Source organism: Barbus barbus, assembly GCF_936440315.1.
Source record: "Barbus barbus genome assembly, chromosome: 42".
Taxonomy (NCBI): Eukaryota; Metazoa; Chordata; class Actinopteri; order Cypriniformes; family Cyprinidae; genus Barbus; species Barbus barbus.
The window spans coordinates 7,670,666-7,697,172 of record NC_136720.1 but is presented as its reverse complement, the minus strand read 5'-3'; the positions used below and the strand labels follow the sequence as shown (position 1 = coordinate 7,697,172).

The 26,507-nt window shown below is 38.2% G+C and overlaps 2 protein-coding genes across 2 annotated transcripts in view; one reads left to right on the top strand and one right to left on the bottom strand.

Moving 5' to 3' along the window:
• LOC306861480 (cadherin EGF LAG seven-pass G-type receptor 1-like) overlaps nt 1–20,526 on the top strand; it is a gene marked incomplete at its 5' end in the record, with an annotated part of 116,603 nt that extends 96,077 nt beyond the window's left edge. The window contains 22 exons of the mRNA XM_079403744.1: nt 63–183; nt 1,897–2,080; nt 2,194–2,295; nt 2,992–3,086; nt 3,204–3,413; nt 4,270–4,453; nt 4,572–4,715; nt 6,630–6,810; nt 6,962–7,129; nt 7,286–7,412; nt 10,597–10,797; nt 12,668–12,842; nt 14,427–14,539; nt 14,625–14,704; nt 14,797–14,923; nt 15,709–15,834; nt 16,083–16,219; nt 16,981–17,081; nt 17,202–17,357; nt 17,447–17,674; nt 17,770–18,034; nt 19,465–20,526. Of these exons, the coding sequence (XP_079259870.1) occupies nt 63–183; nt 1,897–2,080; nt 2,194–2,295; nt 2,992–3,086; nt 3,204–3,413; nt 4,270–4,453; nt 4,572–4,715; nt 6,630–6,810; nt 6,962–7,129; nt 7,286–7,412; nt 10,597–10,797; nt 12,668–12,842; nt 14,427–14,539; nt 14,625–14,704; nt 14,797–14,923; nt 15,709–15,834; nt 16,083–16,219; nt 16,981–17,081; nt 17,202–17,357; nt 17,447–17,674; nt 17,770–18,034; nt 19,465–19,489 (3,250 nt within the window). The 3' untranslated portion in view covers nt 19,490–20,526. The remainder of the gene's footprint in view (nt 1–62; nt 184–1,896; nt 2,081–2,193; nt 2,296–2,991; nt 3,087–3,203; nt 3,414–4,269; nt 4,454–4,571; nt 4,716–6,629; nt 6,811–6,961; nt 7,130–7,285; nt 7,413–10,596; nt 10,798–12,667; nt 12,843–14,426; nt 14,540–14,624; nt 14,705–14,796; nt 14,924–15,708; nt 15,835–16,082; nt 16,220–16,980; nt 17,082–17,201; nt 17,358–17,446; nt 17,675–17,769; nt 18,035–19,464) is intronic.
• Nucleotides 1–26,507, bottom strand: part of LOC306861483 (uncharacterized protein) — an 814,549-nt gene that overhangs the window by 64,125 nt on the left and 723,917 nt on the right. The window lies entirely within an intron of this gene.

The window sequence follows — 26,507 nt, the reverse complement described above, 5'->3', positions numbered from 1 at the left end:
AAAATTATCAAATTATCCCCCCGGTTTAAGCTTTTGCCCAATTTTTTTTTTTTTTTTCACAGGGTGGAAAAACCATGTCCTCGGGGTTGGTGGGGCAGTCCCATGTGTGGCCCTTGCAACTGTGATGTCAGCAAAGGCTTCAACCCCGATTGCAATAAGACTACTGGGGAATGCCGCTGCAAGGTATGAAGATTAAATTTTACATAATTTACCCAAGTCTGGTCCAGATTTGTTGTCCACAAATGTTGTTTTATGTTTAATGCCGAGTTCACACTGCATGATTTCATTGGATCACCATTGTTTTCACGCTGCACAACTATCTGGGGTAGCATTCAGTCGCAGCTGTGTTCACATTGTATGATGGATCGGCGACAGGAGGTTACACACTGCATGACTTTACAATAGGAAGATTCACTGACAACTCTGTCTGATCCGCAAAACTACAGCCAAATGCACACGATAATAACGCAAGATCATTCTGATATTATGGTCTGTAAAAAGTCCTCAACGAACACACAATAATTAACAAAGATGACTTCCTTGTTAACAACATACTTCTGCTGGGAAAATGTTATATAGCCTACACAAACCTAATAGACTACTTGAAAGTGAAACAATCATTCTGTGCATGTTATAATGAGTTTATTTCTTATAGCCTACAAAAGCCCTCAAAGTGGTAAAAAAGAAAAATGCAATAAATATTTTGTCCTTTATAGAAGAATATTATGAAATATTATTTTTCATTTTTTATATTATATGTGTGTGTGTGTGTATATATATACATACTGTGGCGGGAGGAGCAAACGACAGACACAGTGGGCGTGGCGTCAGGCCTCGGAGAGGTTTTTATTAAACAAAGATATTAAAATAAAGTGTCCAAAGGGGAAAAAGTGACCAAAATAAACAGGGATCTGGTGTCCTCGTCGTGCTGCGGGGCTTGTGACGGAGGGCAGTGTTCAGAAGGGAAGGGTCCAGGGAAGGGGCGGAGTCCGGTGGCCGCACACGCTCCCCTCTCGGGTCCGGGAGCGAGTGGCGGCGGCTTCCTTTAGCGGCGACGTCCTACTCCTGGGCCCCCGGAGCTTCTGGGGGACTCGACGGCCCGGCATCCTGGTTCGTCGGCCGTCTAACGGGTGCGGCAGTCTTCCTACTCGACGCTCCCTTCCTGGACCCACGAGGACACCAGCGTGCATGCACGGGGGAAGAGACCGGTCTCTCGCGGAGAGGCGCGCTCGGCATTTAAACGGCGGCGGTGATGAGGCTCTATTCAGATAAGGTGCGCCTCATCACACGCCGCCAGCCCTGGCTGTTTCAGCGCCCCTCCTCTCTCACACACCCACTCCCGTCGGGAGCCTGGTGAAGGGCGGCGAATACGGGACGGGGTGGTGATGACAATAAGTGGGGAGGCAGCCGACTCGTCACAATATATATATATATATATATATATATATATATATATATATATATATATATATCTTCTTATACCTGTTCTGTATATTCTAATGCAAAAATGTACTGATATTGCCACATTGTTTGGATTGCTTGATAAAAAAAAATTCCTCCCCGAACTTCCAGCTGCCCTGTATCATGCTCTCTCATTGGCTGTAGGTCATCGCCGATGTATGTTTCAGTCAAAAATAATTTCACACAGCAGGATTGTGACTCACCGACAGGTCCAGATATTTAGCATGCCAAATATTTCATCACCGATTCTCTCAGATCACGTCTTTGATAATTCACACTGCATAATTGTCACTCACATGAACGAGTACCAATTTGCCTCCGATTTCGGGCATTTGTCTGCGATTTATCAAAACCTGTCGGCGAGTGAAAAATCAGGCTAAAATCATGCAGTGTAAACTTGGCATTAGAGACTATCCATACACCTATTTTACACAGGACAACCACTATCGACCGAAAGATAGCGACACCTGTTTCCCCTGTGAATGCTTCCATTTGGGCTCCAGTTCTCGCATCTGCGACCCAGAGACTGGTCAGTGCCCCTGCAAGGCGGGTGTGATTGGGCGACAGTGTAATCGTTGTGACAACCCCTTCTCTGAAGTGACCAGCACAGGTTGTGAGGGTACGTACTGATTTGCTCCCACCTGCTTTGAGTTTAAATGACAAATGCGGCATTGTCAATCTACACTAATGAAGTACAAAAGTAACATTATGTTTCTTGTCTTTACTGTTCAGTTGTATATGAGGGCTGCCCAAAAGCTTTTGACGCTGGAATCTGGTGGCCCAGGACCAATTTTGGACGCCCAGTTGCCATGAATTGTCCCAAGGGATCTATTGGTGAGTAATACTGGGCTTGTTCTTGAGACAAACTGACTGAATATCTAAATTTTCATATACAAGTTAACAATGAAAACTTGGAAAATAAGAGTCTGTTTTGTGACAGATTAATTTAGGTTTGAGTCAACAACAAAGTAGTTTTTTTCAGACTAACTTTATTTTAAATATTACAATTCTGAACAATGCAAAGTAGTGTAACCATAAATTATTAGGTACAAAATAAAATAAAATTAGTTATATATTTTGGTGTGGCAAGCTACAAAGATTTATATTTCAGTGCATGACATTTAAGTGAAATAATGGGCTTAAACTTGTGCAAATGCATTTGTTTTGTGTGGCTTTCTGTCACTTGGCACTGCCACCCCCCATTGAAGTTACCCAGCCCTGTTAACGAAGAATTTTCATTGGCGGAACTCTGCAGTTAGATCTTTTCATTGGTTGGGTAACATGAGGCCTTGTTTCTAGAGGGAGCTGGTTGGCAAACACAAAAGTATTGTGGGACACGACTTGGCAGCGCTTGTATAAAGACACATTTACCCAAGTGCTTGCTGGAGTGAGGTTTCAGTTTGAGAAACTTCTGAAACTCTTCTTTAAGTGAAAGCTTTTATTTGAAATACTGTACGTGTATATATATATATATACACACATCATTTTTTTATCAAGTTATTAATTATATTGTTTTCTAACTGACTTTAGGCACTGCTGTCAGACACTGCAGCGATGAGAAAGCCTGGTTGCCCCCTGAACTATTCAACTGTACCACCATTGCATTCTCCCACCTCAAGAAACTGGTAGATTTAGATGTTTAAATCATGAAAAGTTCATATTGTTTTGGTCATCACAAAAACATTTCAAGTAACCTCTCTTTAACCCTTCCCCTTGTTCATATCCCACCTTTTTTCGACCAGAATGAGGAGTTGCATCGTAATGAATCCACAATGGATGGGCAGAAATCAAAGGACATCGCTCAAATGTTACAGAATGCCACTGACCAGACCAAGTCCTTTTATGGAAATGATGTTAAGACAACCTACCAGCTCATTTCCTGGATGCTGCACTATGAGAGCCAGCAGCAGGGCTTTAACCTGGCTGCCATGCGTGACGCCAAATTCAATGAGGTTGGTTATACTCCTCCACCTCTACTGTCAATATAATCTTCTTCAGTTTATACAGTGGGGTTAGATATCTGAACAAACCACTAAACAAGCTATCAAGCTGCACTCTGCCACACCATTTTTGCTTCATGAATTATGCCTCAAATTAACCAACTTGTTGAGGAGACATAATTTTTCTAACCCCGTGTCAACAACGGACACATGCAGCATGTCATGACGCAATTAAATAAGGTCCCATTATAATTAAAAGAGTTGTCTATACTGGCAGTGCCCATTGTAGACATCACACTATCTAAAATATCACAAAGACTTGGGGTTGGGCTCTTTTGACTTGTAAGTGGTGCTTGCCAGGCAGTTTTTCCTCAGTAAATGTAATCTAGTTTACACTTACATAGCAGCCATCCAGAACAACCTTGCAACTGCATAGCAATAAGTTAAAAACCACTCAGAACACCTTAGCAACCATATAGCAAAACCCTGTGCATTGTGACATCAACTTTTGCGCATGCAAGCACTTTTACTATTTTTTACAGCTATACCAACAATGGGATGTTATGGGCAATTTTCTATTGGTCTCTTCTGTACTTGAGCTCTGGCAGCCCAAAATTGTGAGCGTTTAGCCTTGAGGTTTAGTGGATTAGTGTAAATAACACAGACTGATGTCATGAGAATGAAAACGCCCACATTTAAAGCACATCTGCCAACATGAACGTACTTATCATGATACATGGTTTTAAAATAAGGATGCGTTTTAAAACCGCATTCATTATGTCTCCTCTTGGCCCAGATTCAGACTTTTAATGTCACTCAAAAGTCCAGAGTTTTCCCCTGAAATACTGAATGTGTTTGAATTTTGCAGAACATAGTGAAGGCTGGCAGCGCAATCTTGGATGCCAGTAATAAAGAGCACTGGGATCAGATACAAAGAACAGAAGGAGGTACGGCACATCTGTTGAAAAACTTTGAGGAGTATGCCAACACTGTGGCCCAGAACATGAGGAAGACCTACCTTAAACCCTTCATCATTGTAACTGAGAATATGGGTGAGTAACTTCTAAAATCACTAATGTAGCTACTAATGTAGATTCAACCAATTATTGAGTACATTGTTTTGACCACTGTACAGTTCTTCTTAACCTTCATCTTTCTTTGACTCGTCAGTTTTTGCAGTGGATTATCTAGACACCATTTATCCAGATGAGGCAAAAATCCCTCGTTTTGAAATGACTGACCAGGAGTGTCCCGAAGACCTTAAGTCATCTGTTATTTTCCCAGAATTCAGTTTCAAGTCTTCAGAGCATAAAGGTAAAAGCATACATTAAAATAAATACAGTATATATGAGTAATTCTATTGAGCCCCTGAGGGGACATGGTGATTGGGAAAATAATATACAGTCATGCCCAAAAAATATCGGCACCCTTGCAATTCATGTGCTTATTGTTTTTGTTTGCACACACAAAAAAAAAACAGAGAAGAAAACTCAAACTTGATAAAATTTTACACAGAACTGGACAAAATTATTGGCACCTTGTCAAAATTGTAAGAAATAATTGCTTTTCAAGCATGTGATGCTCCTGTAATTTGTATTTAGACACACCTGTGGCAAGTAACATGTGTGGGCAATATAGTAATCACACTTGCAACCAGTTAAAATGGAGAAAAGTTGACTCAACCTTTGTGTTGTGTGTCATGGAGAAAATAAATAAGTGTAAAGAGTTGTCTTTGATTTGAGAGAAAAAAACATGGACAATCTCAAGGCTAAAAGTCCATCTCCAGAGATCTTAATGTTCGTGTGTCCATATCATCAAGAGGTTTACAGCCCATGGCACGAGCTAACCTCCCTGGACGTGGACGGAAGAGCAAAATTAAGGAAAAATTACAACAAGGATTGTTCGAATGGTGGATAAAGAATTAACTTCCAAACAAATTCAAGCTGATCTGCAGACACAGGGTACAACAGTGTCAGCTCACACTATCCGTCGCTATCTGAATGAAAAGGGAAGCTATGGTAGGAGACCCAGGAGGACACCACTGCTGACACAAAAGCAAGACTGGAGTTTGCCAAAACTTATGTGACAATCACAATCCTTCTGGGAGAACGTACTGTGGACAGATGAGACAAAAGTAGAGATTTTTGGTAAAGGACATCATAGCACTGTTTACAGAAAAAGAAATGAGGCCTACAAAGAAAAGAACACAGTCCCTACAGTCAAACACAGTGGAGGTTCAAAGATGTTTTGGGGTTGCTTTGCTGCTTCTAGCACTGGATGTCTTGACTGTGTGAACGGTATCATGAAATCTGATGATTACCAAAGGATTTTTGGGTGCAACGTAGTGGCCAGTGTCAGAAAGTTGCGTCTCCACCAGAGGTCATGGGTCTTCCAGCAGGACAATGACCCAAAACACACTTCAAAAAGCACTCAGAAATGGTTACAAAGAAAGCGCTGGAGAGTTCTGAAATGGCCAACAATGAGTCCAGATCTGAATCCCATAGAATACCTGTGGAAAGATCTCAAAACAGCAGTTTGCAAAAGAAGAGTGGTCCAAAATTCCAGTAGAGAGGTGTAAGAAACTCATTCATGGGCATTTGATTTCAGTTATTTTTTCCAAAGGGGGTGCTACCACATTTAAGTTAAGGGTGCCAATAATTTTGTCCAGTGCATTTTTTGGGTTCTGTGTGGAATTGTATCAGATTTGACTTTTCTTCTGGCTTTTTTTTGAGTACCAAAACATATGCAACTGCAACAATTTTCTGAGAGAAGGGTTACATTTTCTGACAGAATTGCAACGGTGCCGATATTTTTAGCCATGACTGTATTTCAGTGCTTTTGCATTTGCTTGCAAAGCTTTTGCATTCTCTCGCAAATGTATTGCGTTTCCCTGAGAAACCTTGCGATCTCTTACAGAACGTTTGCGTTCTCTAGCAAAAGTATTGATTTCTCCTGAGAAATTAACAATTTTTAACAAATTCTGCCACCTCAAATTATTTCCTTCACAAAATTGTGTAAGCAAATGGAAAGTTTCTCAGGGAATGCAGAAGTATAACATACCATTGCACAGTGACTAACTGGGAAAAATCCCTAACAAAAATTCATGACATAAAGGTTGACTTAAATTGTTTTGTTTTTTTTCAGTAGATTTGTAATATTTAGTCACCATATGGAATATTGGAATGTTAATAAATACTGCATTTTTCACATTAACACTCTCTCTGGTAGTTTCTCCTACAGATGATCCAGAATCTCAGAGCAGCTCTGATGAAGAGCACGATCCGGCTACAAACAAGAGGAAAAGGCATGCAGAGAGCCTGCCACCATTTCATGTGGCTGCAGTCATCATCTATAAATCTCTGGGCCAGCTTCTACCAGAGCACTACGACCCCGACCGCCGCAGTCTCAGGTACAGAACGTCACTTTTTAGTACTTGCCCAACTATAAAGCACATGTCCAAATATTTAGTCTTGATGCAATTCCACAGTCAAACACAGAACGCTGTTGCCATGCTAAGAATATCCATTTAGCATGTCATTGCTGCCCGTTTTTTTCCACAGGCTGCCGAACCGTCCGGTCATTAACACTCCCATCGTGAGCACAACTGTGTACAGTGAAGGTGAGCCAGTACACATTCCTCTGGAGCAACCAATCACACTGGACTACAACCTTCTTGAGACAGAGGAGAGAACTAAACCAGTGTGTGTATTCTGGAACCACTCTATCGCGTGAGTCACAACCCCTTCATACAGATTCATAGGCTCACATTTTTTATTATAATCTAGATATCACTTGAATGAAAATAAAATATCTTAAATCAGTTTATTTTTAAGTAGTTGGTATGTAGATAATTAATGCTGGTCTGATATGTCTTGGTATGTCAGTGTTGGTGGCACAGGCGCCTGGTCGTCTAAAGGATGTGACCTCATCTCCAGAAACCACACCCACATCAGCTGCCAGTGCAATCACATGACCAGCTTTGCCGTGCTTATGGATATCTCCAAGAGAGAGGTACTGTGGCTAAAATAACAACATCATACCCAATAGCTTAGTTCAACCAAAAATGAAAAGTGTCATAATTTACTCACCCTCACATTCGTTCATCTTTGGTAAACACAATTAAAGAAAAAGTCAATATTTTCTCAGAAAATTTTCTTCATCCATTGAAAGTCTACACAATTAAAATAAACCTCATTGATTCTCATGCATCAAGCAATGAGCATGTTTGAGCTTCCGTTGACCATATTTGATGTGCTCTATATATGTACATTGATCAATGTTTAAATGTAAATAAAAGCCTAAATTAAATCTGTACATATAAAATCATCATCTCCAATGCAAGACTTTGATTAAACTGCTTTCGAAGTGATTCCAATCATATTTCAAGCAATTAAAAATCATGGCAAACAGTGCACATCTGAAGTGTCTCTGAAGGAAATAATGCATTATTTATCTGCTTTAAAGGGTTAGTTCACTCCAAAATGAAAATTATGTCATTAATTACTCATGTCGTTCCAAACCCGTAAGACCTTCGTTCATCTTGGGAACACAAATTAAGATATTTCTGATCAAATCGGAGAGCTATATGACCCTCCATAGACAGCAACGTGACTGAAATGTTCCCAGGTCCATAAATGTAATAAATACATCGGTAAAACAAATGTGACATCAGTGGCTCAAATTCAGTTTTGCGATGCTACGAGAATACTTTTTTTTTTTTTTTTCGCAAAAAAAAACTATTTACGCAACCATTCTTCTCCCCTGAGTTCCGCCATTTTGGAGAGTACCCAAGAACATATTTGACGTTTATGTTCGGGGGGAAAGTGCGCGCTTGAACAAAAGCTGCATAATAAGCGTATGCATTGTGATGCTCTCTAAAATGGCAGACGACGTAACTCGGGAGAGAAAAATGGTTGAGTAAATTGTTATTTTTGTTTTCTTTGCGTAAAAAAGTATTCTCGTAGCGTCGAAAAACTGAAGTTGAACCACTGATGTCACATGGACTGTTTTACAGATTCATTTACTACGTTTCTGGACCTGGGAACATTTCAGCTGCGTTGCTGTCTATGGAGGGTCTGCTGCTCTGTGATCATTAAAAATCCCATGGCACTTCTCGTAAAGAGTAGGGGTGTAACCCTGGTGTACTGGCCAAATTCCCTTTACTGGCCCTTGTCTATCATGGCCTCCTAATAATCCCCATCCACTTGATTGGCTCTATGACTCTCTCTGCTCTCCACCTGTAGCTGGTGTGTGGTGAGCGCACTGGCGCCGTTGTGCTGTGGCTGCCGTTGCATCATTCAAGTGGATGCTGCACACTGGTGGTGGTAGAGGAGAGACCCCCCCCACACATGATTGTAAAGCGCTTTGGGTGTACAGCAATACACAAAGCGCTATATAAATGCATCATTCATTCATAATTTTCATTTTGGGGTGAACTAACCCTTTAATGTTCTTATCGGTTCAAGCCGATACCGAAATGGTTGCGATATATTGTGCATCCTAAATTTTTGGGTATATATATATATATATATATATATATATATATATATATATATATATATATATATATATATATATTAGTATACATATACAGTCATTTGGGTTTGACATCAAAAGATGAATATGAGATGAGAGATTAACATTTCAGCTTTTATTTACAGGTATTTTCTTCTGGATCTGATAGACAACTTAGAAGATAGCACCTTTTGTTTGAACCCACCCATTTTTATAAGTTACCAAAAGTATTGGAACATGTGACTGACAGGTGTGTTTTGTTGCCCTGGTGTGTCCTATTAATTGATTATTCAAACAATAAATAGCACTGAATGTCTGCGCTCAGTTTCAGATTCGTGCAGACTACATTTATAGTTAGTTAGACGTGTAACCAACATGAAAACCAGAGAGGTGTCTATGAGTGAAAAACGAGCAATTGTGAAGCTGAGAGAAGATGAAAAATCAATCAAACCATTGCACAAACACTGGCAATAGCAAGTACAACCATTTGGAGTCTCCTGAGGAAGAAAGAAACCACTGGTGTACTAAGTAACACACCTCAAACGGGTAGATCAAGGAAAACATCTGCAGTTGATGATAGAAACATTGTGACAGCTGTAAAGAAAAACCCTAAAACAACTGTTAGTGACATCAGCAACAACCTCCTGAGGGCAGGAGTGAAGGTATCACAATCTACTGTTCGCAGAAGACTTCATGAACAAAAGTACAGAGGCTACACCAGAAGATGCAAACCACTCATTAGCAAGAAGAACAGGAGACGAGCCTCAAAAATTCTGGGACAAGGTTTTATGGACTGATTTTATAGACCAAAGTGATGGAAAGGCTAAAGTTTGGAGAAAGAAAGGATCTGCAAACATACAAGCTCATCTGAAACACAGTGTACACAGGTGTACATTATAGTACATATTACACAAGTAATGTAATGGCTTGGGCTTTCATCGCTTCTTCTGGGTCAGGCTCATTAATCTTCATTAATGATGTAACACATGATGGCAGCAGCAAAATTAACTCAGAAGTCTACAAATATTTTGTCTTGACAATTTACAGAAAGATGCAACCAAACTGATTGGGAGATCCTTCATCATGCAGCAAGATAATGACCCAAAACCTTGTGCCAAAACAACAAAGGAGTTCATCAGGGGCAAGAAGTGGAAGGTTTTAGACTGGCCAAGTCTAAAGAAGAGACTGAAGGGTGTAACCCCCCAAAACTGAAAGAGGCTGCGGTGAAAGCCTGGAAAAGCATCACAAAAGAAGAATGCAAAAGTTTGGTGATGTCAATGGGTCACAGGCTTGATGAAGTCTTTTTCACTTTAATCTATGTTAATTCTATCTGTTCCAATACTTTTGGTAACATGAAAAATGGGTGGGTTCAAACAAAAGGTGCTATCTTCTAAGTTGTGTATCAGATCCAGATGAAAATACCTGTTAATAAAAGTTGAAATATGAATCTCTCATCTCATAATCATCTTTTTGTCAAACCCAAATGTTTTCAGTCTACAGCAAAAATAAAGGAATTGGCCTTACTGTTCCATTACTTTGGAGGGCACTGTGTGTGTGTGTATATATATATATATATATATATATATATATATATATATATATATATATATATATATATATATATATATATATATAATAATATTAGGTGTATATATGTATTGAATTTTTTTTATTCTGTCAGCACGGTGATGTTCTTCCCCTGAAGATTGTCACCTACACCACAGTCTCCGCCTCTCTTCTGGCGCTCCTCATCACCTTCATCCTGCTGGCCATCCTGCACAAACTACGCTCCAATCTCCACAGCATCCACAAGAACCTGGTGGCCGCCTTGTTCTTCTCTGAGCTGGTCTTCCTCATCGGAATCAACCAGACTGACAACCCGGTGAGGGACTCATCTTTAGAATATTACCGTGAAGCCAGCATGGGTTTAAAACTGGAAACAGCAAAATAATGTAAAATGACAGTGGGAAGGAACTCAAAAGACCTCGCATGAAATTACAAGACTGGCTTTATGGGTTTGATCTTTCATCAAGTAAATCACAAGTGAGCGTTTCGATCTCATATGTGGTTTTGTGTCCTCTCATCGAGGGAGTCTCATGTTGTAGTTTTCCCTCTCAGCGATATCCAGAATTTCAGATTTGCATTCTCAAATTCCACTAATTACTTTCTTAAGTCTGTAATTAACAACTGCATATACTTGTGGATTGAGGTTACTTTGACAAATGGCTGCAATTACTGTGAGGTGGCTTTTATTTTGGGGATTTGTCATCCATTACTGAGTAAAGAAAGGCTTTAATGGTCTAAATCCATTTATATGTGGTTTGAAACCATCTTCCTATCTCCATTGTGCCTCTGGTTGTTCAGCATTTACTGGAATACATCAGATTACAGCTTTCTGTACTTCCGGTTTTTATACAGATGCAGCAGATGCTTTACTAGCATGTGAAACAATTTTTTTTTTTTTTTTCTCATTTGATATTCAAATTCCAAGTTTCCCAGCTGGTTTTCTCATGGAGGTATGCTGTGACTGGTGTCTGCTAGTACTAGGCGTCGGTTTAGAGTTATGCTGACACATTTTCACATTATTAAAATAAATGTGAGTTCTGGCTACATGTTGTAAATGGAGATAATGCACTATAAAATTAAAGGGATAGTTCATCCAAAAATGAACATTTTGTCATACTCGACCTCAAGTTTTTCCAAACGTGTATGAGTTTTGTTTCTTCTGTTGAACACAAAAGATGTTTTCCGTTGCTGGTAGCTATTAACTTCCATAGTGGTTTTTTTTCTTTCTTTCTACAATACATTTTTAAAAACATCATCTTTTGTGTTCAACTTAAGAAACTCAAACAAGTTTGGAACAACAGAAATAATGACAATTTTCATTGTTTTAATTATTATTTTTAATTTTATGTAAATTTATATACCACGGTGGTATTTTTTTGTGATGCCTTGGAAAATTATTTACATTTTAGTCATTTAGCAGACGCTTGAGGACAATGGAAGCAATCAAAATCAACAAAAGAGCAAAGATATGCAAGTGCTATAACAAGTCTCAGTTAGCTTAACGCAGTACACGTAGCAAGGTTTTTTTATTTTTTTGTTATTATATAATAAATTAAAAGAAAATAGAAAATAGAAAAAGAATAGAGCAAGCTAGTGTTAGAGGCCTTTTTGCTTTTGTTAATTGTATAATAAATAAAAAGAAAAGGAACCGATAGAATAGAAAAAGAATAGAGAAGCTAGTGTTAATTTTTTTTATTTGTTTGTTTTTTGAAATGGTAAAACATAAAATAATGTTTTAATAAAATAGTTAAAAAAATAATTAAAATGTTTTCTTTATATATATATATTGTTATTAATTTTACTTTTTCATTTTGCTGTTACATTTTTATAAACAATTTTTCCTCTAATTTTCCAAAATATACTGCATTACAGTAGTAGTAATAATAATAAAAACTCAATCTAAAAATGTATTAAAATAATTAGAATATGTTCTGTAAATGCTCTTAATTACCATGTCACAAATCGCACTGTCCTTTAATCAACCTAAAAATTAGCACAACAATATGCTAACTTTAATAAATATGCTTCCTTTTTATTTACTTATTAATTCAACCATTTAAAGTTAGGTTGAAATATAACCCATTTGTTTTCATGAAATTTGGCAGAATGTTTCTGTTGAATATTAACCACCTCTCTCTCTCTCTCTCTCTCTCTCTCTCTCTCTCTCTCTCTCTCTCTCTCTCTAGTTTGTATGTACGGTAATAGCCATCCTCCTGCACTACTTCTACATGTGCACGTTTGCCTGGACGTTTGTGGAAGGTTTGCACATTTACCGTATGATCACTGAAGTCAGAAACATCAACCACGGCCACATGCGCTTCTACTATGCCATCGGCTGGGGGATACCTGCTATCATTACAGGTCAGACACACACACCCTCTCTAGTCTATTCACTAATTACTATTTCATGTACATACATTACACCCAACTCAGTATCTGTGCAGGTTCATATTTGTACGCTCAGCATAAGTCCACTGTGTCAACACGAATACACACCTTCATCTCATGAATTTCCCTAATAGACTATTAGAAATGTTTGTAAACCAGCATTCATGTCATCGTGCTTGGACTCGCTCCTTCTTTTGGATGGTGTGTGTGTGTGTGTGTGTGTGTGTGTGATCCCTGTGGGAACGAGACAGGACGCCAATGTCTTCATATTACTAACTCTCGCTCTCTTGCTCGCTCTTTTTTTTCTTTCTCTGTTTTCTCTCCGATGGCTCTGCTCTCCATAATGGGTGTCACTTTCTCCACTGGCACATGCTCAAAGCGGTGAAAAAGCCCCTATCCAAGAGATAATAGAGGCTGACCCGACTCCTCTTTGCTCCTCCCAGCTTAATGAATGGCTGCCTGCCTTCTTTACTCCTTTCTGTAATTCATTGCTCATACTATGGGTTAGGGATTTTAACAAACTTCAGTGTGTTTGAGCCCCCCTGCCCCTTTGAGGTCCGACGCTAAAGTGCCCTTGTGGTCTGGTGCCCCCGGTCTGCGATTTCTGCCGAGGGTAGAGGTGTGCGATATGAAGATTTTTGATCGGGGACGATAAAAGTGTCTCCACGATCTGCTTTTGACCCTTTTTCACCCTAAAATGACATTTCTGTCATTATTTATTCACTCGCATGTTGTCCCAAACCTGTATTAATTTCTGTCTTGTGCTGAACACAGAAGACATTTTGAAGAATCTGGGGTAACCAAACAGTTGCTGGTCCACATTGACTTTAACGGGGGGGGGGGGGGGGGGGGGGGGGGGGGGTTACTTTTTCAAGGTAACTTTCAAGTTACCTTGAAAGGCTTTGTCTTTATAATAGGGAAATTAGTTTGGCTGCACTGCTCAAACAACTTGCAAAATAGAAAAATCAACATGACAAAGAATCGTGTTAAAATCGTGATATTTCAAAAAAAAATCATGATATAACCGCAACGGCTAAAGTCTGTCTACACTGGACGTGAAAAAGTGACCATTAAGACTCATTTGAACGTTGTGTCCGTAAGTCATAAATAGGACGCGGCATCAATTTACTGTTGGGTATTTGTCGCACCGCATCCAGTGTAGACCACATCGCTGATTATAATGGGTTCTACAGTATTTTGTCGCGCCGCTAGCATCTGGTGTAGACACGATGTCAGGCTCCAAATTACGCTACTGCCGCAAGATGACAGCGACCATACATGGGATGTTTTGGCTTCACATTTCTATAGGAAGACACATCGTCCATCTTTTTTTACAGCCGATGTTCAGGAGACTAAAGCAACATGCTTGGAAACCAGTCAGAACGCCTTAGCAACTCCAAACAACCTCAACAGCATAGCAACACATTAATAGCACTCTGAACACTTTAGCAACCACTAAGCAACACCCCAGAAATTACTGGCAAGTATTTAACAATGCCCTGGCAACCATCCACAACAGTATGTTTTCTTAAGATGTTGATGTTTGTGTCCCATCAGGTTTGGCTGTGGGTTTGGATCCTCAAGGGTATGGGAACCCTGACTTCTGCTGGCTGTCCGTCCACGACACCCTCATCTGGAGTTTTGCGGGTCCCATCGCTTTAGTGGTGCTGGTAAGTGATTTGTTCATCATTCTAACCAGTCTCGTTCCATTCTCCATACTCAGCTGATCATATGTCATAAACAATCCTTTAACAGGTCAACATTATTATCTTTGTGCTGGCGGCAAAGGCGTCGTGTGGCCGTAGGCAACGTTCCAATGAAAAGTCTGGAGTCATGTAAGACAGTGTTACCTTGTCCCTTGAGAGCATTTTTTGAGGATTGTTTTATGAAATATGGTACTTATTGTGGTTTTCTACATGTGCTCCAGTCCTGCTCTGCGGATGGCCTTTCTGCTGCTGTTGCTCATTAGCGCCACCTGGCTGCTGGGTTTGATGGCTGTTAACAGTAATGTCATGACTTTCCACTACCTGTTTGCCATCTTCAGCTGTCTGCAGGTAACAGTTGTTCTATTCTTGACCTCAGTTTTTCCAAAACAGACTAATAAGCATCACTTTAACTATCGCTCAAAGTAAGGCTCGCTATACATGCAAAAGCGCTAAACAACCTAAATGCGTGTTCTTGTGTACGGAAATCTCGCCGACTGCAGTGCAGATGCAGGATGTGTTTAACAAGTGTCGTTATTGTTAACTAAAGATTAAAAATAAGTTCTGTAATAGAAACTAAGTTTAAATAAATTGAAATATAAATATTAGATGAAAATGTACACTTAGAAAATGTAAAAATTTGAAATATTGCCTTAAGTTGTTGAAATTAAAAAGTTTGTTGAAATAATAAAACTACAAACACTAAAATAAAATAAATAGAAATGATCAAACAATTATGAAAAAAGGACATAGCAAAAATTTCAAACTGATCATTTAATTTGAAAACAGTAGAAGTTATTTTTCACCCAAAAATGAAAGTTCTGTCATTTGCTCACCCTCAAGTTGTTCCAACCCTGCATGAGTTTCTTTCTTCTACTGAACACAAAGAAGATATTTGGAAGAAAGTTAAGAATGAAAATCGGGTTTACTTCAGGATTTGACGTTGACTTAACGCTGGATTTTGGTTACACAACCTAAAAACTACAAATATCAGAATCAGCTGACGTCAACCTAAAAACTACAGTGGTAGCCATTGGCTTCTGTAGTATTTTTTTTACATGCTACAGAAGCCAATGGCTACCAGGAGCTATTTAGTAAACTATCCTTTTACAAATCATTTCCTGTTTGTTTTTCAGGGCATATTAATTTTCTTCCTCCACATCGTGTTCAATAAAGAGGTGAGGAAAAATCTGAAAAACGTTTTCACGGGAAAGAAAACATTACCTGATGAGTCCAGTGCCACACGCACCGCCCTACTGACAGTAAGTTACTATAACACGTTTACATTATTAAATATTTACACATTCATTGCTCTCCACAGGTCTAGAAACAGCAGTTAGGATATGTTTAAATGTCAGTTTATCTTGTAGCAAGGAAGTCATTTTAGTAATTTGCTAGCAATCAGAAAGTAATTTCACATAATTTGGTATCAAAGGAAGCTGTTAAGTGGTCTAGCATTTGGAAATGTATTTTTTTTATTTACAGTACTGTGCTCTTTCCCTGTCCTTAGCGTTCACTGAACTGTAATAACACATACATGGAGGATGGCACGCTGTACCGCTCGGCCATCGGCGAGTCAACGGTGTCTCTGGAGAGCACAGTCAGGTCAGCCAAGAGTCACAGCAGCTACCGTACTTACACACACAGGTAACATGCTACTGCTGGGGCATGGCGCTACGCTCTCATTATGTAACATTTCACTTTCTCTCATCCTACTTGATAACACTTTAATAACTTTCTATTTTATTCCAATGACTTTTCTCTTTTCATATGCATGAGTAAAGGTGCATTACTTCTGCTTTGCTTTGCAGTGCTGCAATAATATACACAAACTCTAAAGCACATTCCAGCATGTTTTCCCATGTATGTTGTGTATGCATATTTATTATATACATTGAACGCACCCTTGTGACATCTGTACATGCTCTGGCTATTGATTGAGTTCTCTAGTAATTTTCAAAGCATGTATCATCGTGTAAATAATATGAATTTGTTGACCGGTTTAAGAGAGACATTTAAAAATATTACAATTGAAAACGGTTATTTTAAATTCTATTAATATTTCCACAATATTACTGTTTCTACTGTATTGTGATCAAATAAGTACAGTCTTGGTGAGCATAAGAAACTTCTACTTTTGAAAACTAGTGTATAATGTAAACATTCAATATATAGGCTAGTCATATTGTGTTATTGGAAGGTATTTCACACAAACAGTTTAGATTCAAATTTTTATGAAGCTAAACCTCTAGACAACAAGAATTTGAGCCAGGTGATATAAAGTCAGTCATATATGGGTTATTCATTTTTAGTTTTTCAGTGCAATCTAAAACTCATTGCAACTAGAGGGTATGTGTTTGGCATCTGTCTTGTATATCTCTCATTCTCCTGCTTTAACTCCTACACAGAGATGATTTGGGTCAGAAGCCCAGCGTTTCATCTGGAAATGCTAAAGCTGGACACACTGACATTGATGGCTCACTCTTCCGTAACGGCACTAAAGCAGATGGTAAAAGAAAAAGTTGAAAAACTTTCCAACTCTAATATGAATATTTACTGCCTGTTATCCACAAGCGCAGTGTATTGTGACATCTATATCTATATTTGAACTGCCAAACTTGTTATTCAGACTCCGATTCAGACAGCGAGCTCTCCGTGGATGAACACAGCAGCTCATACGCCTCCTCTCACTCATCCGACAGCGAAGATGAAGACATGGACATGAAGCCAAAGTGGAATAATGAGAGACAACCACTACACAGCACTCCAAAGGGTACAAAAGAAGGTATTTAAAATATGGAAATCTGAAATTGATGGATGCATTTACAAGTTAAGTGAAGTGTCATAACATTAACCCCTTCTTCTGTGTCTCAGTGGACACTGTGTCCAATCATGTGAAGCCTTACTGGCCGACTGAAGCCATGACAGCCAGTGACAGTGAAGATCTCGGAGGGGCAGAGAGACTGAGAGTGGAGACTAAAGTTAACGTGGAGCTCCATCAGGAAAATAAACTCAATCACACTGGAGAGACCACTCAGGACAAAGACCACCCAACAGCCTCCGTCCAAGCCAACAGCAATCACCAGCCTGAACAGAGGAAGGGTGAGAGTTAATTAACATCAAGTCAAATTTTGATTTTATGTTGCCTCTGTGTTATACATTTTACATCTACATTCCCACGTACTTTCTCCTCATAGGTATTCTAAAGAATAAGATCACATATGCACCTCCACTGACAGACAAAAACATGAAAAACAAACTTAGGGAGAAGTTATCGGACTACAACCCACCCACAATCTCCCCCAGAGCGCCCTCTATAGCCTCTAACGATGGGGGCAATAGCCACAACGTCCTAATCAAGCCCCCTCAACGGCTGGCCGTCCCACCACGAGAGCAGCAGAACGGCATGGCCATGAATCTGAGATCAGGAACCGTTAACGGCGGCAACCAGTCAGACTCTGAGTAAGACACCTTTCTTGTTTCACTCAAACCTTATTTACTTTTATCTCTATCATAAAAATAAAAGCACTATTTTGGTAGTAGAATTTAGTAATTGATGATAAAATGCATTAGGGTTGTCACAGTATCAAATTTACAGTTGATACTAACGCCAGTGAAATTCCATCATATTTCACTCAGAATTCAGTATAAAATATGGTAGCTTTTTACAAGTGGGCCACATTTGTTAACTACATAATTTACGCCGGAATTTATTAATCTTAGTTCATATGAATTTGAACATTTGCTGTTACATTTGCAAGAGCATAAGTTGTATCTGTTAACATGAATCTACTCTAACCTGACAAAACAATGAACAATTATATTTTTATTAACAAATATTAAAGGAATGGTTAACCCAAAAATGAAAATGTTGTCATTTACTCACCCTCATTTTGTTCCAAAGCTGTGTGAGTTTCTTTCTTATATCAAACACAAAAAGTGGGAAGTCGTGGCCTAATGGTTAGAGAGTCGGGCTTGTAATACAAAGGTTGCGGGTTCGAGTCTCGGGCCGGCAGGGATTGTAGGTGGGGGGTGTGAGTGTACAGCGCTCTCTCCACCCTCAATACCACGACTGAGGTGCCCTTGAGCAAGGCACCGAACCCCCAACTGCTCCCCGGGTGATGCAGGAAAAAAAAACTGCCTACTGCTCCGGGTGTGTGTTCACGGTGTGTGTGTGTTCACTGCTGTGTGTGTGCATGTTGGATGGGTTAATTGCAGAGCACGAATTCCGAGTATGGGTAACCATACTTGGCAGTATGTCACTTCACTTTCAAAAGAAGATATTTTGAAGAACCAAACAGTTGTTGGACAACTGTTGGATTACCATCATTCTTTAAAATATCATCTTTTATGTTCATAAGAAAGAAACTCATACAGGTTTGGAACTACCTGATGGTGACGAAATGATGAAAAACAAAATTTAAATTTTTGGGTGAACTATGTTTCCCTTTAACTATGTTTAAGAAATTCTGTATGAAATTGCTCACTCCTAATTCATATTAGTTAATGCATTAATTACTGTTAACATATGAGATCATTTTGTAAAATGTTACAAAAATTAAAGATGCTGAAGAAAGACTTTTTTTCTCTTCAACTTGGTAGTGGTACCTAATATCTCTGCATTATATATTTAAAAAGAAGATAAAATAACACCTTTTAAAAATCAAATGAACTGCCATTTGTTTTTGCATGTTTTTGAAACCTGAGCTCTCCGATTCTGTTCAACTCTTTAGGTCTCCTGGAGCATGCATGTCGAAACAATGAACGTCTTTTCTCTACACCTGTTGTTCATGTGGCATGCGGCTGCTGTACTTGGCCTGTATTCCTGCCTGAACACCCTTCTAACCCGCATGTATCCTCCTTCCTTTTCTCTCCCTTTCTGCTCACTACAGCGGCTGTAATGAAACCTCAATCTGACCCAGCAGGAAACCTGAGGAACTTCTGCCCTCGTGAGGGGAGAATATCAGCCCATGACAGTGGGAGGAAGGTGGAAAATGACGGTGGATTACTCCCTATAAGTGCACCTTGCTCTCCAGCGTGTCCCTGGGCTCCAGGCTCCATCGGAGAACAGTATTACTGCAGACGTCTGCCCGTTAAACGAATGATAAGGAAAGAAAAGGGAATGTACTGTATGGAAATATGCAAGACTGGGTCAGCGAGGATATATGGAAACTGTGCCAAACCACTAGATGTGGGACTACAACCCTCCCAGCATGCCGAGCGGCAAGCTCCGAGTGACAGGTGGACTTGAAGAGACACATAAGACTTTGTCTAATTTTGTACGTTTTACCACTAGTGCTTCTTAAAGCTGTGCAAGTGTGCACACGATCACACAAGGCTGGAACTGTGTAGAGACATTTTTCTGATTACGAAAATAAATCCCAGAATGCTGAAATTTTCACCAAGTGCCCGGCTCGGCCCGTCCTCATTGAGGAGATCCGTCTCTTAACCAATACCTTTCTCATGTAATTACTGTGTAGATGTATATATTTTTTTGTTGTTGTTTTGAAATTGTAATATTTTAAGGCCATTTGTATATTGAAAGCATTTTTAATAACATTTAATGCAAGATTTTTTTTTATCCAATGTGGTTCAATCAAAAATATTTTGTACTTGCTTTGCATTTGGGTTTCTATGGTGCTGTAGTCCCAAAACACAAGAGTAAAAGTTTATTAAAACACTGTTCAACTTTGACAATATTCAGTGGCGATAATGAATAATGTTTGAACTGTGAAGACATAGCCCTTAGACTCAAGGAAATGAAACTGAATGGGTTTTATTTTCTAATTAAATGACAGTTCATGTTCCAAAGAAACGGCAGCGAGAAAAGCCTTTAAATAATTTTTTCATAACAAAAGACACTGGATTTCTTATGACATAGCTGTATTTATTTTTATGTTTTGAGTCACTGGACAAAAATTGAAGCTGTAAAAATAAAAGCTCTCTGAATTTGTATTTTTGTTCTATAATATCGTCTTTTTCTCATTCCAAGCACAAAATGTGAGGGTTTTTTTTTTTTTTTTTAAGTTTAACTATAAAGTGTAAAATTAAGTATTATAAAAACTTATTTCAGTTAATTTGAGCCCTGATTGTCTATGTATTATTGCCTAATTCTATAATAGTGTCTACTGAAGTATCTAATAAGGCATCAGTATAGAAATGGGTCTTGATATCACATACCCCGGTGGCATACTTTTTATGTTAGTTTTAGTTCATTACTTTTTACACTAAAAATTCTAAACAAAATCCCAACAAACTAATCATCTTTTGTTGTGCAAGGAATTTTGGGTAATATCAGCCCAAAAAGCAAGCACAGATGCACGCTTCAAAAAGTCAGAAATTATAAATCATCCATGTATCTTTTGCACATTATTTTCCACTTGCTGACTAATTTTGTGTACTAGTTAGGATGGATACTATGCAAACTTCATCAGTTTGAGTGCCTTTTGTGACTTACTTCTCTCAGGCCTGCTTTCTGCCCTTTACCCTAAATTCCAGAATGAAGCTTTTACTGTTGCAGGTGGCACAGAGCAAGAATTCATCTTCAGCTGAGCATGATTATCCTGAGTGCTCTTAACTGCCTCACTTCAAAGGGCACATGACATATTAACAACTGAGCTGAACTCACGCTCAGAATGAGAGACTAAGGGGTGGGAGTGGAGTGTTAGAATATCTTCATCGGACATATTTAAATTTAAAACAAAAAGAGATGACTTTTACCATTTATTTTTGCACATTTAAAAGTCCTTGAAAGAAAGAAAGAAAAATGGAATTCGTATATGGAATAAATCAGTGTTTTGTACGAATTGGTTAAGTGAATAAGTCAGTGACTCACCCAATAAGACCTAATGATGTAACAATGTAACCTGCAGAAATAGGGAAGAGCGCACGTCATTTCATTTAAATAAAAAATTCTGTTGTTTTCCTTTGTACTCTCCTCTTTTTCCACATCTCTCATCCTGTAATTCTATTCCTGTTCCTCACCCAAAAAATTCCAAAAATATTTCTTAAGTTCAAAAATATTTGTCCCCTGTCATGTGAGGTCTGTATATGTGACCCTGGACCACAAAACCAGTCTTAAGTCGCTGGGGTCGATTTGTAGCAATAGCCAAAAATACATTGTATGGGTCAAAATTATCAATTTTTCTTTTATGCCAAAAATCATTAGGATATTAAGTAAAGATCATGTTCCATGAAGATATTTTGGAAATGTCCTACCGTAAATATATTAAAACTTATTTTTTTGATTAGTAATATGCATTGCTAAGAAGTTCATTTGAACAAATTTAAAAGCTAGTATTTAGATTTTTTGCACCCTCAGATTCCAGATTTTCAAATAGTTGTATCTCGGCAACTAAAAATTTGCTGTATATTGTCCTATCATAACAAACCATACATCAATGGAAAGCTTATTTATTCAGCTTTCAGATGGTGTATAAAACTCAATTTCGAAAAATTGACACTTATGACTGGTTTTGTGGTCCAGGGTCACATATGGCCTTTTCAAACTCATGTTAAATACTGCTGGATCAACTAAGAATGAAAGCAGAATTTTGCATACACATCTATAAGTAGAATAAGAAGAAAAAAATCAGAAGTTTAGGAATATGTGTCTGCTCTCATATAAGGTAACATATATAAAAAAAAATATTCAGAAATATTTCTCCATTCTCACGTGAGGTAATGTTATTATTTATTATTATTATTTAGTCATTTAGCAGATGCTTTTATCCAAAGCCAATAACAAATGAGGACAACAGGAGCAATCAATTGTAATATTAAAACAACTAAAAACGGGTACAAAACTAAAAGCTAAAACTTTATAAATACTACCTATACACATTTAAAAAATAAAGAAATTACAAATCGCTCTGCCAATCAAAATTGTGCACTATAATGTTTACTTTGTACACTAGCAACTTTTAAAAGAATCCACCACATCACTGTCACCCCCCCCCCCCCCCCCCTCTCCCCCCGAAAGCAGATGCCGATGGCTTTTCAAGAGGGAGTAGTCTTTCACAATCCACTGGTGTGTAATGCACGTTTTTTTACAAAACAATCACAATCAGATCCCATCCTACTTTTTTCATCTTGAGCAACAGATTTCACTTAGAAATATGTAATATTAGAGAAATAAGTTGGGTCCAAGAATGAAATGGGCTGCAAATCCCAAGTTATATGTATGAAAGAGCATTCCTCTGTTGTCAGGTCTGACACGGTTTGGGAAGAAATGTAATTTGGTGGATAGAGTTACAGCTTACTTTGAGCTGTCAGTCAGCTTGGTGCTGATAAACTTTGGCCCTTCCTGAAGTCTCACATACACAATGCCATCAGAGACAGAGTGGATGGGAAATGGTCTCTGGGAAGTAGCCTCTCTCCTAGGTATATGTATTCAGTATTTTCACAGCAGAAAGGGTTAGATCTATATACAAAATGTTTGTTGTCAAATAAATCTGTGAGAGTGCATTATCCCCACCCAGGTCCATTTGTTATTGTTTCATGATTTCTGATGATCTAAGAAGATGCAATGATAGCATGGCAGTTTTATTACCCTCGTCATCTACGACGGGGAGAAGTTATAGAAGTAGAATTTAAAGTTAACGTACAATTAACGGTAACACTTTAGAACAGGGAACCCTTATTCACTATTAACTATGACTTTTCCCTCAATAAATTCCTAATTTGCTGCTTATTAATAGTTAGTAAGGTAGTTGTTAAGTTTAGGTATTGGGTAGGATTAGGGATATACAGTGCCCTCCAAAAGTATTGGAACAATAAGGACAAAATTGCTCTGTTGGCTGTGGAGTCAAGACATTTACAAATATGATTAAAAGATGAATATGAGACGAAACTACAGAATGTCACATTTTATTATTGGGTGATTCAACACATAGATGTTTTACCAGCTAAGAAGTTCAGCACTTTTAGAGTTTCATCCCTCTATCTGATGTGAGCATAAGTATTGGAGCAGTTGCCTCACAGGTCTTTCTAAGAGATCAGCTGTGTCCTGTTGCATTAATTCTTCAGATATTAAAAGCAGGGAATGTGTCGTATCAGTTATATCCATTACTTCTGAATTCTGAATCCTGCATTCGATGATGACACACACAAACCAGGATGAAGATGCGGGAGAACTTTGAGAGAAAAGCAAGCAATTTGGATGCTAAAAGAAAAGAGGAAGTCAGTTAGAGCTCTAACAAAAACAAAGGGCATGGAGAAATCAAGAGTTTGGAAACCACCAGCGACACCAGCAACCAACAACTACCTGATCGGCTGAGGAAACAACAGTAGTTGATGACAGACAAATCATAAAACCTGTGAAAATGAACCCTAAAAGACATGTCTGTAAAATCATCAACAACTTCCAGAAAGCTGGGGTGATGCTCTGACAATTTACTGTCCTCAGGAGACTTTGACACAGAATTACAGATGCTACACAGCAAGATGCAAACCTCTGACCAGCACCAAAAATAGAAAGACAAGATTAGAGTTTGCAATAAAGCACAAAGGTGAGCCATAAGAGTTTTGGAACTGTGTTTATGGACCGATGAGACAAAGATGAACCTTTATCTAAGTGATGGGAAAGCAAAAATGTGGAGAAAAAAAGGGAACTGCAATGATCCCAAGCATACAGCCTCATCTGTAAAGCACGGTGGAGGTGGTGTCATGGCATGGGCATGCATGGCTGCCTCTGGAACAGGCCCTCTCAACTTTACTGATGACATAATGTATGATGACAGTAGCAGAATGAATTTGGAAGGGTACAAAACCATCCTGTCTACCAATATTAAAAAAAATGCCACCAGATTCATTGGGAAGTGCTTCATATTGCATCAGGACAATGACCCAAAACACCCTGCCAGTTCAGTCAAGGAATTTATAACAACAAAGAAATGGAAAGTCTTAGATTGCCCAAGTCAATCTCCAGATTTAAATCTGATTGAACATGAATTTCAGCAGCTGGAGAGGAGAGTAAAGGCAGAAACTCCCCAAAACAAGCAACAATTGGGATTGGCTGCATTAAAGGCTGGGAAAAGTATTTCAAAGGATGAGACCAAGAGTCTGGTGATGTCTATGGGTCACAGACTCACTGCTGTGATTGTGCGCAAGGGATCTGCAACTAAATAATAGCTTTTAATCTTTTATATCTGCCTTATATTCACCTGTCCCAATACTTATGCTCACATCAATGAGTGGGATGAACTCTAAAAGTGCTGTCCTTTTTATTTGGTAAAATGTGTTGAAACGGCTAATAATAAAATGTGACATTCTGTAGTTTTGTCTCATATTCATCTTTTAATCATATTTGCAAATGTCTTGACTCCACAGCCAACAGAGCAATTTTGTATTTACTGTTACAGTACTTATGGAGGGCACTGTGCAAGCTCATGCAGGATAAGGCCTTAATATGTGCTTAATTATTACTAATAAATATCTAATATTCTAGTAATATGCATACTAATAAGCAACTAGTTAAGAGACATTTAAATAAAGTGTTACCGAATTAACAATGCCATGTAAATTACCATGCAAGTCTCTCAGAGAGTCGACAGAATTACATGGATGAGAAATGTAATATTTACTGTTTTTTTTATCTTTATATATGCTTTGGGGTAAGCTGTGCTTAACAAATGGTACAGTATTATACTGTAGCTTTCATTCAGTTGATAGCAGACATGCTGAAATAATATTACGCATATTATTTTTACCTTTGTTTTATCTCATTTATTCTTGCCAAAGGAGGACCACTTATCTCATGTACTTCAACACTTGGAAAACTCAGGGTGACTTGTGCTCCAGTAGTTGTTAATTCCTGAATAGTCCTCACAGAATAATATGTTTTTTAAGACACAGACAGTAAACAGCTAAACAGTTGAGATATGTATGACATCTGCTTAGATACTTGATGATGAAAATGTTACTTGTTTTGTTTCACCTCCTTTTAGCGCCGTCTACTGGCAACTCAGTTACCTAGCTGATATGTTAGATCATCATCTCATGGTCTTCAAAAGGCTTTAAGCAGGATAATTAATGATCATTTGTTTGGTAAAACACTATATTTCTGTTCTATAAGTTTCCTGTACATTTCTAGGACTTTTAGTTGCTGTTGTCTCATTTCATGTCAGAAGTATTTCTGTCACCTTTTCCAAAGTCTTAATCATGTGGTCTTGAGGCGTCTCTGAATGATTCTATAAGTGAACTCTGATGTACTTTTTGAATTAACTCTAGTCTCTAGTCTGTTACTGAAAAACTCAATTTAAAGGGTTAATGATAGGTTTTGTATAGTGTGATAAGATAATTAACAGCATGAATGATTTATTGCGTAAAGAAACCTAGTATTAAGCTCAATTAAAATATATATATATAACAAGGCTTGTTGGATCATGTGTAATTAAATGAGTATTAAATATGCGGAATAATAAAGACATTGAACGTGTTCTTGTTGGGGTGATAACTTTTCAAAAGCCATTGCTTTTCTTTATATACTGACTAACAAAAGTGATTGATTTTCCTTTGCATGCAGTGCAATCTTATCAGCAGAATATGTGAAAAATGTTTAAAAGGAGATTATTTACTAAATCTAGCAGTCAAAGGTCACGAGCCTGATCCAGGAAAAGAGTTTTAGAGTTTCACTCATGGTCACAGAGTCACACTTGAAAAATGTAAGTAAAATGTTATATGGCTCGGCCATATAACCCTTTTTATTGCTGTTTTATATGTATGTATGTATGTATATATATATATATACTTCAGTTGTTGTAGTAATAGCAATTAAAATGACAAAGAATCTAAAAACGTCATACACATTTTCCATTGATTTATGATTTATTGTGATTTTACAGCAGTAGGGTGTTTTTGCCTGAACTCCCATTATTTTTAGGGACATTAGATAAATAGCATATAATATTTTATTTTTAATTTTATTTTTAATCTA